The 15,586-nt window shown below is 41.6% G+C and overlaps 2 protein-coding genes across 2 annotated transcripts in view; both read left to right on the forward strand.

The window, feature by feature from the left end:
* The window catches only part of CUBN (cubilin), a 142,694-nt gene extending 134,805 nt beyond the window's left edge, over positions 1-7,889 (forward strand). The window contains exons 60-67 of the mRNA XM_038127092.1: positions 719-933; positions 2,013-2,175; positions 2,626-2,834; positions 3,472-3,619; positions 3,737-3,918; positions 4,993-5,158; positions 6,935-7,170; positions 7,564-7,889. Of these exons, the coding sequence (XP_037983020.1) occupies positions 719-933; positions 2,013-2,175; positions 2,626-2,834; positions 3,472-3,619; positions 3,737-3,918; positions 4,993-5,158; positions 6,935-7,170; positions 7,564-7,671 (1,427 nt within the window). The 3' untranslated portion in view covers positions 7,672-7,889. The remainder of the gene's footprint in view (positions 1-718; positions 934-2,012; positions 2,176-2,625; positions 2,835-3,471; positions 3,620-3,736; positions 3,919-4,992; positions 5,159-6,934; positions 7,171-7,563) is intronic.
* Positions 7,890-14,260: 6,371 nt separating this feature from the next.
* Positions 14,261-15,586, forward strand: part of RSU1 (Ras suppressor protein 1) — a 103,806-nt gene continuing 102,480 nt past the window's right edge. The window contains exons 1-2 of the mRNA XM_038126786.1: positions 14,261-14,359; positions 14,646-14,757. Of these exons, the coding sequence (XP_037982714.1) occupies positions 14,649-14,757 (109 nt within the window). The 5' untranslated portion in view covers positions 14,261-14,359; positions 14,646-14,648. The remainder of the gene's footprint in view (positions 14,360-14,645; positions 14,758-15,586) is intronic.

Here is a 15,586-nt window from a genome sequence, read left to right on the forward strand (position 1 = left end):
CCTGCCAGATAATCTGTGGTTTTTCGCCTGTTTGGAATTCAATGTGATAAATAACTGCTTTTCCCCAAAGGTAATTTCTTTCAATGTGACTGACTTTATTGAGTTCAAATTTTCACAGTAAATAAGTCAAGGACTTAGCCCTGTCTGTGGGAACCAAATGAAAAGCAGCCTGCATTTCAGAGGGGCTGTATGTTCCCACCAAGCAAAACACTTCCAGAAGTCCCTTTTAGCTAGATTCGTGAATACGGTGTCAGGCTGCCAATTCAGTCCCTCTAGGATGCGGCTGTATTGCCAAAAGGAGCAACTTGATTTTATATCACATTTTCAAAGCCAACAGCTCAGTGCCCCCTACTGACTAAATATTCTCAGCGGCCAGCAAGGATCCCGATCCAAGGCCCTCAGACAAAACTTTTCTGTTTCATTGCTGCCCTCTGTCTTCTTACAGTCCCTTTTAAAACCTTCTATTGAAACAGTATTTTCAAATACTGTTTTTATATTCAACAAAAGACATGAGCCTTTCTTAATTCACTCTATGAAATCTAATTGTGATTCATGTCTCTCTTTGTGTTGAAAATCTTTTAATCACTCAGGTAGTCCTTGCAAGACAGGATGGCAAAATACTGTAGCACAGATAAAAAGCTCCTGGCTTAACATTAAAGAGTTACAGATTAAATAAATGCCAAGAATTGCTGTTTAAAAGCTTCTGCTTCCTCAACAGGACCTCAGAATGGCTGTGGTGGTTACTTGTCAACTTCAGCTTCTTCAACTTCTACCTTTGGCCCTCCAGTCTCCAATGTGACCGGCAGATATGAGAAAAATGTGGACTGTGTATGGATCATAGCTGCACCTGTGAACAAACGGATCAACCTCACCTTCACTTTCTTTGAGCTTGAAGCACAATCTGCTTGGATGTGCCGATATGACTATGTCAAAGTAAGACAGCTCAGTATGTTAAGAAAATATCAGTGAGATACAATCCATTTTCTTCTCCATGAGGCTAAGTTAATAAATAGAAAATGATCTTAAGAAGAAATTAAATTCCTTAGTATAATTAAATTTTTTCATTGGGTTAGATTACTACACCAGATGTAATTCTGCCTTTCTGGAAACCAGTAAGAGTTTTAACATTACACACACTTCTGGTCTTAGACTGCTCATTTAATGAGTATTTATTTCACAGCACAGAAACAAAACAAAACTCAAACACATGTAAAGTAAAACTTCAGAGTATCAGGTTGAAGTTGAGCAGAACCAACTAAAGAGAAATCAAGAATTAAAAATTAAGGACAAGACAGTGAGGAAGGGTGAATTATTTTTGATTACTTCTGGACAGGAGTGACATAGGCAGAGGGAAATTATGCATATACATGCACAGTTGCTTGAAAGGACTAGAATTAATATAATTTTTCATATTTTTTTCATCAAAAATCTTGGTGCTCAATGCTCACCTGTAGAAGGTATTTTCTTGGATATGAGCATGCAAACCATCAGATAGCAGAATGCTTCTAAACAAACTCCACCAAGTAATGTTATAGATCCTGTTGAACACTGGAGATACTCAATGAAACAAGGATTTCATTCTACATTTTGATGAATAAAATCAATCTTCTCACTGTCCTGGTTCAGGGCAAATTCAGGAGAGAACAAGATGGAACAAGACGATTGGGGATAAAGCATCATATGGTCAACCCAGGACACTCACTGAAAAGCACTTTGAGATTACATATAATAAAGAAATGAGAGTGCCAAATTAAAATGTAATCATTTTTTGATAGATTTGCTGAGACAGGACCAGAATGTTCCATAATGAGATTTACCCTGTCCAACAGAATTAGTTAATATGGCAGTGAATAATTACGGTAATCAAGAACATCCTGTTAAAGCACAGGAGAACACACTGCACTTTCAAGTAAACGAAATTGTAATGTAAGGAGGGGTCAGAGAATTTTATTTCTCTTTATTTGTTTGTTGTGCCTAAACTATTAGAGGCTTATATATTTTTCTTCTTTCAGCTTTATGATGGAGATAATGAAAATGCCAATTTAGTTGGCACATTCTGTGGATCTGCAGTGCCAGCTCCTTTTCTTTCTACCCGTAATTTCTTGACAGTGAAATTTGTCACAGACAACTATGTGGAAAGGAGGGGTTTCAATGCCACCTACACCGCAGCAGATCGTAAGTATACATATATATGTATGCATATTTATCGTTACAACTCTCTAATGGAAATTCATATTTAAATACTACCTCAAAATTTGTTCTAGACATAAGTCTCAGGAAGGGGCAAAGACAGTCAGTGGCATAGCATCTTTAGGCAAGCTAAAACCAGTTTGACCCCAATACAATTCTCATTGGTCTTAGCTTAGGTTGGGAGGATGCTGTCAGTCTGAGAGTACAAAACAGAAATGCTCACAGATTTTTAACAAATAGGAAACAAACATTTATTTGAGTTTGATGACATATATTGACTCCACTCGCATGTATTTTGCTTTTTGTTTTCCTTCTAGAGACTCAAAGGCAAATACAAAAGTATACCATTCAAAACTCAACTCCATTTGAGTTTTGCTCAAAAAATAGTTTTACCCAGTTTTCACTCTATGATGCATTTGTTACTGTTTTACACAGGTCTGTGTGGAGGAATCTATAATGCAACATCTACATCCGTGACTGCAATGTCTCCTAACTTTCCAAATGAATATCCACCATTTACTCTCTGCTCTTGGGTCATTGACGCCCCTCCGCAACAGCAAGTCAGGGTGGTGGTAGAGGCCTTCCATCTCCATTCCAGCCAGGACTGCTCTCAGAACTACCTAGAGCTCCAGGATTCACCAACAGTAAGTAATTTACAGGGGATACCATTCCCCATTCCCATTCAGCTCCCTTAGCTCTTTGGAAAGAGAGAAGGAACCTACTATTTGGTAATATATTCATTGATGATCCTCTGTGGGGGCACATCCAAAGCATTACTGACTGTGCCTCAAGTGACATGGGGTAACTGTACACAGACCTCTCAGAAACACTCTGTGCACACATGGAGTTAGACTTGGGCAAGTGTTACACAGTTTTTCACAGCTGAACCAAGTATCAGTGCTGCCAAACCTAACATGCAGAAAAACTGTCCCACAGAAAGTTTTTATTGTGCTTCCTCCCATCCAAGAACAGTAACGAAAATGAATACTCATGACAGAGTGTTAAAAAACAGCAGAAAAAACCCCTAATATTCATGTTCCTCATATTCTAAATCTTCTTTCATCATTTCTAATTTCGGCATGAGAATAGCTCTTATATTCTATTTGTTCCTAATAATAATTCAGCATGAAATGTTGAGATATTATAAGTGATTTCCAGGAGAACTTTAAAATGCTATATCATAATTGGTATAGAAAGTGTTGAGAGATTTATTTACTTTAAGTTTAGTACATATAAAACTGAATTATATAATTAAGTAACTTGTGATGTATTAAATTCCAGCAGAGCCAAGGGTCAGTCCATAGATTCTGTGGCACTGAAACTTTTCCAGTCCCTGAGTTTTATTCTTATGATCGCACTGCTATTGTGACTTTCAAGTCAGATGAATATATGATTAACAATGGAGTCAGATTTTCCTATCAAGCTACAGGTAAGCTTGAAGTAATGTCCCAAAAAATCTATCTACTATTCTCTTTGTTTATTTCATACACTGAAATGCAAAACAGAGATCTGAAATCCTTACATGTTTCTGGTTTTCTGTCTTAAGGTTGCAGCAGAGAGTATAATCAGACATTTGGTTACCTGAAGAGCCCTGGCTGGCCTGGTCCTCACCCCAGTAATATGGATTGTTCTATCATTCTTCGAGCTCCCCCAGATCACAAAATATCTCTCTTTTTCCATGCTTTCAGTTTGGAAGACAGCATCCACTGTTCACATGATTTCCTAGAGGTATCATGCAGTATACATATTTTGTGAGCCTATGTAAAATTCTGCTAAATTCAAAGGATATTAATATGTTTGGATCAAGTCTGAGTTGAACTGACTGAATTCGGGACTAATTATTGCCAGAGTTTTATGGTGAAACGTACTTAGGTGTTATAGCAATAGTTTCATTATCAGGTAACTTATCCTTACCTAGCTCTTGTTGAGGTTACCCAGTTAACAGAGTCATCTGGAATAGTTTGTGTTTGATACAAACATCCATGAATGAACAGTAAACCATAAATCTGAGTGGTTTTGTTACAGCAGTAGATTCCATCTGCTTGAAATTTTTCTCAAGAAAGATTTTTTTTCCTAAAAAAGCAATTAAAAAAAACCCAAAACCCAACAAAACAGAAACCAGCAAACTCTAGTGACAACTGTAAGACACTTGCAAAGGTACTTTGTGTCAGTGAAAAGTGTATCTTCCTCCTACATAATCCTCATTCTTGCAGGTTTCCCTGTTCTCTGGTCAGATGACAAAAATCAGATGTCTGTGGCAGAATCATTATTTAGCTCTATTTTCATATCCTCTTTACTGTCTCAAGAAATGGATCTAAGCACCAGCATTATTGGAGTGCAGGAAAAAAAAATCAGATTAAATCTGAGCTATGTAATATGATCTGTGTCTTAATGTGACTGGGGAAAAGAGCAGTCTGCAGGGTAAAGAATTAATCTTTTCATCTGGAATATTAATATTTCTTATGAAAAGCAAAACATGGGCTTGAATTGCATAAGAACATCTTATCTACTCGTCAAGCAATTTTTTTCAGTCAGGAGATATATACACTATTCCATTTAGTTGCCTGTTTCTGATGATACTTGTTCTGTGCAATTACTTATAAAACTCAGACCAGTTAATGGCCTCTTTTTTCCTTCTACACTAGAATATGTGGTAGAAAATACAGCAGTATTAAAATGACAGCTATAGTATGCATGCAAGTTACTACCTAGTTTGTGCATTGTTGGTATCTGTGAATAATTGTGCTGGTGTATAACTGCATAGGAGTTTAATGTTGACAGTGTTTTTGGTGTTCCCTGAAGGTCAGAAATGGGAGTGATGCGCAATCACCACTACTCGGCAGGTTCTGTGGACACACTGTGCCCAGTCCCATCTTCCCACAAAACCATGTTGTCTACCTTCGTTTCAAGAGCGATTTTTCAATAGCTCATGATGGATATGAAATTACTTGGACTTCATCATCAAGTGGTAAGGCTATAGCTACGAAATAATACTACATAGAAGGAAAATGCAGCAATGTGGAATTCAGCTCTTTATGGATCCTTCCTCATCACCACTTTATACCTTCCCTAGTGCCCATAGTCCACTCTATTCAGTCACCAGGGGAAGGTAGTTGCTTCTCAAGGCCACTGGGGAAAGATTCCTTTTACCAGATGGAAGCAATTCCCTCTCCTAATGTTGACTTTAGAAACCTCAGATGATGTAGTCTACTTAAGATAAAGTTCTCCTTCTTTCAGTGAGAGGCTGGAAAATATCAGGAACATCTGCCTTGGGATGCACAGAGTGGTGGTGCTGGTGGTGACTCAGCTTGCTCCAGCAGTCCACTTGTGATATCCCTGAGGAGCTAGGCATGGCGAAGCCTGAAGAGGACAGGAAGCTGCCCCAAGAAAATAAACTGCCTATAATGCTGTGTAGTGACTATATCATGAACACATTCATGAATGGCTTATGAAAAGACAGTGAACAGCTGGGTAATAGTTTCTTCATGACATTGACACTTTCCTAGAGGTAGGAAAGCTCGTGGCCAGATGAGAAGTACTGCAGAATAACCATACAGTACTGAGTGAGCCCGTGACAAAAAGGCAGGAAAGTGTCAATAAAGAATGTGGTCAAAAAAATACAATCCTAACTTTACTTACAAAAATTCAGGCACTGAGTTGACTTTCAGTAGTCAGCAACAAGATCTTAGAGGTAAAATAGTTTCATGAAAACAAAAGTTTACTAAGAGTCAAATAGACTGGCATAATGATAGAAATTGTTGGGAAAGGAAGAGAAAATAAATAGACAGCCACTGTATAAATCCATAGTTTACACACAAACTAAATGATGTGCACACTTCTGGTCTCTTTCTCTTATAAAAAATCAGGATTAACAAAGGGCTCAACATTAAAAGTGGCTTCGGTATGAGGTATGCTGAGACTTTTTAATCTGGTTAAGAAACTACGGAATTCTATAAATTTGAGTGATATTGGATGGTAAATAGTGATCCACTGTTCTTTGACTTTTTCCATAGAAGAACTAGCAGTCATCATATAAAGCCAGGGGCTCGTAGGTTCATAACAAACTAGACAAACCAGTTCTTGATACAGTATGCAGTTAAGCTGTGGAGCCCCTTCCCATAGCATGCTACAAATTTACATGGATTCAAGGGCTACCCACACAAGTTCATCTGATAAACATTATTAAGGGGAAAGGTGCCATCTCTGGGAGCTGTAAACTGTGAGGGTAATCTGGATCATGGCCTGCACATTCTTCCTCTATAAACTTGCATTTTTCCTAGGTCATCTACTTCTGCCCACTGTTGAAGATTGAATTTTGGTATAAATGGATTTTGATTTACTTAATTTGCCTAATTCCTCTGAGTTGTTCTCTGTATTTTTCTATCCCATGAGGATTCACTACTTTTCACGACAAAGAACAGTCACAGCCAATTCATCTCCAGTTGAGTAGCTGGGAACTGAACTGACTAAGGCACAAACTTAAAACTTCAGTTCCTGTTTCAAAGAATTTGGGGGAGGGCGGTGTTGTATTTAATATTCAGTGGTGGTCTAATGCCCGTTGCATATTCTTGGGCTGCTGAAGCTAGAGTTTTATTTCTTATTAGTGTTCTTAGCCATGTTAGTTGCCCCATCTCACAGTCTCTCTGGTTTTCAGTGCTGTTACTGATCCTGCACTAATGTAGCGCATCATGTATTGCCTTGTGAAAGGCAGCCTTCTAGGCCAATTAACAGTGTCTGCTTCCAGGATGCGGCGGAACATTATATGGCACCGCTGGCTCGTTTGCCAGCCCCAGCTACCCGGCGACTTACCCCAACAACACTGACTGCGAGTGGGCCGTTACCGTGCCCCAGGGACGAATTGTCACAGTGAACTTTGATTTCATCAGCATCGATGACCCAGGGGACTGCAGCAGCAACTATCTGATCCTCTATAATGGGCCAGATGCCAGCTATGCCCCCGCCGGGCCCTACTGTGGAACGGTATGTAGTGCCTTCCCTCTGGGACTACGGAAGTGGTTAAAAGAAAGGAGTTTTTACTGTTTCATGTACAAGACCATTTCCCTCATTCTGACATAAGTCCACGCAGATGAGTGGAAGTGAAGGCAAAAGGCTTGTATGGTGCCTTAGAAGCCTTCCAACTCAGACCATACAGTGACATCTAGTGGGAGGCATCAAACAAGCTTGCTCCATACTTGTATTTGTGTTTTAAATATTTGCAATATCCTGAGGGAGAAACACAAGAACAGTAACTAGAACAGTTACTGAGATCACTGTCAATCTATGATCCAATTTTTGCCTCATTTCTAACTCTCTGTCTCTTCCAAAGGATCTTGATCCTCTATAAGGCTTTTAATTTTTCTTCTTTCATTTTAGGATACAAACATCGCTCCATTTACTGCTACATCTCATCAAGTCTATATAAAATTTCATGCTGAATATGTGACTCTACCATCAGGATTCCAGTTAAGCTGGACAAGCTAAAACATTGCTTATGAGAAATATATTACCATTCCTTGCTATACTGAAAAGACTTTAGATTATAAAGGAGGTTTGAAGTCCAGTGATGACAACTGCAACTGAAGTAAGGCCTTTTAAAAGTTACTGTAAATGTAGCTGTTATGAATTTGGAATTCTGTAAAAAAAACCTGATCTCCCATTGAGCTGAAAATAAACTATTACCTACCCAAGTGGGAAAAGAAGGTTTTGCTACATGTTTTTATATTCTTTTACATAGTTTCAAAATTGTACAATTAATGCTAAAACAATTTATTACCCAGGATAAAAATTACACATGAAATTGATGAGAGGATGTAACACATTAAGCTGTCTTAAGTTTGTTCCCTAGAGTTATGTGGTTTTGCCCCAAGCATTTCTGAAAACATCAGCTTAAGTTTTATTCAAATTACCTAAAATCAGAAGTGCTAAAAAATGGTCCCTGTCCTATAACCACTTACACAGATAACTGTGCTGAAGAACTTTCAGTAATAGTGTGCACTGGGTATAAGAACCCAGCTGAAAACAGTACTTGAGCATTCATTGAAGTTTAACACAGCAAGGACATGATGTGGTTCTAAATCTTAACCAGATTAAGAGGTAATTTCAGGATCAGAGCCCTGTGTTCAATATATACAGATATCTGTGGTTATACTTATTGAGTTATATTTTCAAGCTTCAAAGCCTATGTTACAACTGAATATAAAAAACTTCTGAGGCTTTCAGTAACTATGTCACTCTTCTAGACAACCTTTAGGCAACTTCCTAGACATTTATGAAACAGCTATAACTTCAGAATAGGGCAGACATAAAAATATCAATCGACCTTTGACTAGAATTAGTTTTTCCCTTCCCCAGGCTAACACACATCATACATAAAACATGTTGTTGACATGGTGGACAGAGGACACTGATTCCCACCATGAGGCATTTTTTGTCACAATCCAGAACAAATGACCAATTCATTTCCTGAATGTCAGCTGTGATGGACAGGCAAGAGAAATTTGCACCACAGAAAAGGAACAGGGGCCTTATCAGAACTCTCATTTCACAACTATTACAAAGAGTCACTTACAGTGAAAGCAATTCCTTAATGTGAGTATTGAAGCAATTAATAATGAAAGGATATTAAAGTGTCAGTGGCAGTTTTAACAAAATCTAGGAACTCTTTGAAGATTGCCCAGTGAATGCCAAAAAAGCCATCATTCCACAAACATACAAAACTTTATAACAGCTGAGTAGATATTCTGGTTAAGATAAAATGTAGAAAAAACAAAGCAGACAAAAGGGACAAGCTATAAAATACCACCCAAAATCCTCGGGTGACACCTTAAAAAAAGAGAAACCTGTGAAGTCCCACTGGCCAACAGAATGAGATGTAAGCCAACATTTATAACTGTCTAAGGACTAAGAAAAACTGAGCCTACGTACAGGTGATACTCCTGCTCACATGCCTAAGTATAACATGGAAAAATCAGAAATATCTGTATTGGGATGAAATTGGGAGGCAGCTATGTCCTACTGAGCTGCTAGCAATACAGAAAGTTCCTCTAATAAGGGAAGACATAAAAGACCATATAATCAAATTAAATATTTTCAGATTAGTAGTCCAGAAAACTTTTGCTGAGAGTCAAGTCAAACTAACGCTGTACTTGCAGTCAAAGGATGATGCAATATTTGTCCATATTGTTTATTAAAACTCCCTACATGGGATACCAAGCAGCAAAGAAACACCTGAAGTGTCTGAAGATAAAGCCACAAAATAAATTCTATAGACAGCAATGTGTAAGAGACTCCAAGTACAATCAAGCATGGATTGAATGGTTTGCCTGCAGAGGTAAGGAGGGCTGCATTTCACCCCTGTGGAACACTGCATCACAGGCTTCATGAATGTCCATTGTGGCTCTGACCTTCCTGTGAATCACCATGGATTTGGTGCAGTTGGTTCACCACATCCGCAGTTGGCAATCTCCTCAAGATCTGGATGCTGTCACTTGCTGCTAGGTGGCTGGACATGGAAACATCAGATTTTAGGCAAGAATCAGCTTGCATGAATGGTGTCATTTTCTGCACTTCACCAGCCCAGAGCACGGCTCAGCTGGAACCCATGAAAGGGAAGGATACGTCCCTCCAAACAGCTCCGTGCCACTGCAGGCAGTGTTCTGTGGTATGTTCGTTTCTCCTCTAAAAGTGGATCAGCCCTGTCAAAATGAGTTCTCAGGTTAAACACTGGCCTTTTTGCAGGTGTGACAGAGCATAAACTGACAAACAGAAACCTGTGTGTGGTTTTAATGAATGAAGGTCATTAGTGGCTTTTGGAGGCTGGTGTCAGCACCATGTCACACAGTTTAAGGACACCAAGTTGCCCAAGGACACAGCAGGCACTGAGGCCAGTCTCCTGCTGCCCTGGGGACTGATTCACCAGAGATGCGCTCTGGTGACCTGACATGTACCTGAGGCCACTCTGGTAACACAACCTTGGCCCATAAGATCTCGAGGGGAACTCCAGCTAAACTGGTGAGTTTGCTGAAATCTATACTTCAGAAAGGCTGCTTTCACAAAGAGAAAAACATGTTTCATTTTAAAGCAATTAAACGCTTTTGGACATTTTTTATATGATAAATACTTGCTGTTGGCAAGATCTGCCACATCATCAAATTTTATAAAATAATTGAAATTCTGCAGAAAAAAAAGAATAAAGAGCACAATGAATGAGAGGAAGAGAATTTTTAAAGTTGTTTTTTTTTAAATCTACCAATAACTAATGTTTGGTGAATCTTTAAATGTTAGACATATTCAATACCTATGCATAATTTTATTTACAAATGAGCAAAATGCATGAGGCTATTTAGAGGGGGAAAAAAAAAAAAAAAGCCCAGCAGAGAATTTGTGCTCATGAAGACTGTTGAATGAAGCTGCTGGTACAAGATTGAATTGATCCAGCCCAACTGACTCTCGCCAAAAATAGTCAAAGTCTAAAATTAAATGATCAAACCCATTCTTTAAAAAAACAAAAGAACAAAGTAACCCACTGCTGTCCTCTAACATTTTATATGAGGAACCACAACAAAAATACCAACTGAAGAAGTATTATAAAGTGGAGGTCCTTAGAGGAGAGAGCTGATGCTAAGCCATGTTTCTGTCTTGGAAGGTAAGAAGAAATTTAAAACACTTGCTTTAAAATGAACGCGCAGCAAACACAAACAAGCAGAACCCAGCAGATAATCTGGAAATAATTATTTCATGCAACTTTTATGTGCTTTTTGCAGTGTACAATTCAAAAGTCAAAATCTGTACTTAATAAGAAATATAGCTTCATCTCACAACACTGCCATGAAAACCTTTGCTTTTATGTCTGTGCACATTGCTATTTTATAATGTCATTGTTGTGAATGCTGCATGTCTGTATTGTAATAACTGCATGACTACAACATCCCTCTGTCAATGACAAAGCAGATAATGAAAGTGCAGGTTTTCAGTTTCTAGAGCCTGCATGTTTTTATTTTACACGTAAAGCTTCTTCTGCACGTTACTACAGATGTTTATTCTTATACAAAAGTAATTTTATGAGGCTGTTATATATGAATGGTAAGCCCTTCAAAGACTAGGATTTGAAGAATAAGCACTAAAATGTCTGTAACAATGCTTTTAATTGCCCTTCCCACGTGGCAGGATTGTTCTTTATAAATGAGAAATAATACCACTGTGAGATATTCTTACAATTATAGTTACTTAAGTAAAGGAGACAGAAGATATAGAGCTAAAATGCTAGAAATCATGGTGCTGGTCAATTTAAAAGAGTAGCTAATTTTAGTTAAATTTACAAAGCAATTTTCACTGAAAAACAGTTTTCAATTGGTTCATTAAGCAAAGGAGGAGGTGTCTCAATTTCCCATAATAACACAGAATATGTGTCCTAGGCACCAGAATTAACATACTTGGTGTAATTATTTTTTGTCAACTGCCGAACTGAAACTGCAGAATTATTCTGCAGTCCTAATTAAAATGAAATGCAATAAAAATTCATAGGATTGACTATATTGTTCCCAATACAAACCAAATGAACTACTAACAAATAAATATTTAATATATTTATTAAATGATAATAAAAATAGAGGCCAAGTTCTAGGAGGTTTTTTTTTTTACAACAATCGGAAAAATATATATTGCATGCCAGTTATCACACTTAGTGAGTGTAATGTTGATGGATGAATTTGTAGTAGCTGTGCCCAGCACTACACAACTGGTTTTGCAGGGGAGTGTGGCACCCTTTTGATGACACACTGTCCCTGCATTAATGTTGCTCATTATCATAGCTATTCTTGGAGGGGGAAAACAGGGATAAAAATAGAATAATAATGTAAAACATCATTACCGTGGTTAGTAGAAGTACCTAGGACAGAAAAAAGGGAGGCATCAGAGTTACTCATTCCCTTGCTGACTCCCAGCACAGTGAGAAGAACCAGCAGTAGGCAGGTCCAGCCATGATTGCGGGGAGGAGCAGGCTGGGAGCACCACTGCAAGGGCAACTTCTGCCTCCTCTGACCACCACAGGGGAAACTGCAGCCCTGCCACACAGTCATGGCCACACATCTACCCACAGTCACCTGCTTTAGCCTGCAGGCCTGAGGACAGAAGTCATATGCCAGCCTCTGCAATGAATTCAGGCATCTACTCCACAAACATTTAAGCCAAGTGACGGATTTAGAACAGATCTGACAGATAGCAAAGATATTTCATAGTTGTTTCATAAGCAAAAAATCAGCAGCTGGAAGGTACAGCAAGACCTAAATTGGAAAAGTCTACTGTGAGCTCAAGCACTGTATGTGTGGGGAGGGCTCTACTGGCCAGACCCCAGAACCAGGCTGGGCAGCCTCTAGCTGGGGGTGTAGAGGGAACTAAGTATTTCTGGGGCCAAAGGGGTTTTGGAATGACTGCATGTACTGGGAAGAGGAGGGGGCCATAAGAGAGGGGAGAATGGGTGACTGCAGGGACATAGACCCTCTGCAGGAAATGACTCTTCATGACTGCTGAAGGGACAATCTGAAAAATCAGTTTTCATGATCAAGGACCTTTGGATCAAGTAGTTTGTGTATCTTCCTTCCCAGTCCTTCTCAGACAATTGGTAGCCAGTGCTTGATGTGGCACTGAGAAACTTTAGAAGGATGGCTTGACAGCAACTCCCCTTTGCCAAATCCAATGCCAATATCGCTGACTGGGACATGGATTTATGCTCAGACAAAAGGTTTGCTCAAGCAGGACCAAAAGAAGGTCACATAGAAGCTGTGAATGATAGATGAACTCTTTACACACAACAGCATAATGAAATTAGATAGATGACAAAAAAACCCCACAATTCTGATGAAAGGGAGTAATGACAATATGTTTATTAGGTGGGGAGTAATTAAATACTTCTATGGTAGGAGTAGAAGGTGGATATCTAGGCCACATGCAATGTTTTGATCACTGCATAAATGGGACAGAGAGAAGTTAGGTGAGCTTTACATTAGCCATGAAGACTGTTTAGTAAATGTCACAAGTGCTGTTAGTTGGAATAAGGAAGCAGGACCACACTTACAGGCAATTAATCTGCCTGACCCTTTGTTACAAAATGACACCTGCAATCATTTGCCATGAAATAAGAACAGCAGACATGTTAGCACTTCGGTCTTTGGGATAACTGACTGGTGGCAGTTAGGGTGTTTTCTTACTCAGGAAAGGGATCCAGATTCATGGTTCTGCAGAAAAATAAGAACTGTACATCATTGTCCTGTACATCTGAGTGACAGTGGGTTCTGCTGAGAAATCCAGCTGAAAGGAAGATACTCTTCCAGTAGTACCTTGCAAGGAAGACCTGAAAACAGTAACTTCAGGAAGCGCTCAAGGTAGGAAAGTCCAATTAGGAATAAACATGATACAATTCTGCAGACCAGTATTAAATCCTTACATTCCTAAAAAAGGAAAAGTTGAAATTGCACCTCCAGGAAGTTTTTTATTTGCAGGCTTAGGCAAGCACTCACGATCTTGGTTTCTGTGGATACCATTTCTACGCTACTAAGTAACACCATGGAGTACATATGCAAAATTCAAAGCTGTGGGTGCCAAAGGGTGGCCTGGCCTCAGGTAACTTAACAGATTTAGTCATTAATTGCTCTGAGCTTCCGTATCTGTTGAATGACAGTAAGCAGGAGCACCTTAACTCCTATGAAAGAGGTTACATGCATAATTACATTCTGGGCAGTAAGGCTGCAACTCCAACGCATGGCGAGAGTTACGAGCGCTCAGAACCTGCACCCAGCCTTGTGACTGGTTTGGCTGTTAGAGCCGACTGGAAAACCCAGGAAGGCACCTTAAGAAATGGAAACCGCTGGTTAAATGCACGGGTTGGTTTTTTGGGGTTTTTTTTGTGTGCGTTATTTCGGCGAGACTGTGTTTTGTCCCCTGCAGCCTTTCCAAGGCCCGGAGCGCCCCGGGGGTCCCGTTCCGACCCCTCAGGGCCGCGCCGGGGCCGCTCGCGCCCCGCGGGTCAGTGCGGGCGGGGCTGCGCTGCGCCTGCGCGCGGGGGCGAGGCGGGGCGGCGCGCACGGGATCCGCCGGGGCCCGCCCGCCGTCCCGCCGTGGGATCCGCCCGCCGCGTCCCATCGTGTCCCGCCGCGTCCCGCCGCAGCCCCGCGCGGTGAGTGCCCTCGGGTCGGGCCGGGCCGGGCCGGGCGTGTCCGTCCGTCCGCCCGGGGCGGGAGTACGGCCGACATCCCGGGCAGTGCTCCGCTGGCATGGGCGGACGCGGCAGAGGGGGCGGAACGGGACGGGCCCCCCCGGCGGCGCTGGGCAGGGGGGTTCTCTGCCCTCGGGTGCTCGGGGCCGGGGCTGTCCCGGCGCTGTCCCGGCTGGGGGAGATGCATGTTCCCTGGGCGGGTTTCCCCCGCCGCCCGGCTCACGGTGCCCGTTTCTGCCCCGCCTAGACCATGTCGAAGTCCCTGAAGAAGATCGTGGAGGAGAGCAGGGAGAAGAACCAGCCCGAGGTGGACATGTGCGACCGCGGCATCTCCAGCATGCTGGACGTGCCCGGCCTGTGTAGGTACCGGCGGCGGCGGGCGGGCACAGCGCGGAAACTTCCTTATTTGTCCCGGGCGAGCGGGGACCGGCCCTGGGCGTGGGGGGTCTGGGCCGCCCCGCCCCGGCCCGGGCGCTGCCCCGCCGAGCTCGAGCCCCTCCGCTGGGGGTGGCCTTTGGGCACGGGGGGCTCGGGAGCGATCCGCGGGCTGAGCGGAACGGCCCGCACCAGCCTGCCGGCAGCTGCGCCGGGAGCCGAGCGTGTGCGTGTCCCGCGGCAGGGCTCGGCGTTCCCTGTCGCACCGCTGGCCTTCTGGCACTTGGCTAATGGAGAGACTTTCCCTCTTCTCCGTCTTGCTACTGAAACAAAAACACCAGCCGAGTAGCATCTCCACTGGGTTTAGAAAGGGATAGGGTGACATCAGCCTGCAACTACGGGCGACTGGTCTCTGAAGGAGAGGGCAGTAATTCTTTATCACAGATACAGCATCATCATGCCGTGGGTATTACACGATTGCACATGCTTGCTGAACCATGGCAGGGTGCTGCTGTCGGTATGGTGCATTTGCTGTAGTCAAATTCACCGTAAACACTGCATACCAATATCAGCATGCTGTTATAGTTCTGGAGAGCACACAAATGAAGAGCAAGTTAGATATCTTGTTAGTTAGCGAGTTAGGTGCCTTGTTAAAGTGCACATGATGTTATGACATAGCCAGTACTCAGGGAGTTAAAGTTGTGACTGTCCGTAGTGTGCCACAGGGTGAAACTTTTCTGAATGCATGGTCCAATGAGGGGAAAAAAAGCAAAATCTCAACCAATGTACTTTAAACTCTTGACTGTATCCTGG

Source organism: Motacilla alba, chromosome 2 (assembly GCF_015832195.1).
Source record: "Motacilla alba alba isolate MOTALB_02 chromosome 2, Motacilla_alba_V1.0_pri, whole genome shotgun sequence".
In the NCBI taxonomy this organism is placed as follows: Eukaryota; Metazoa; Chordata; class Aves; order Passeriformes; family Motacillidae; genus Motacilla; species Motacilla alba.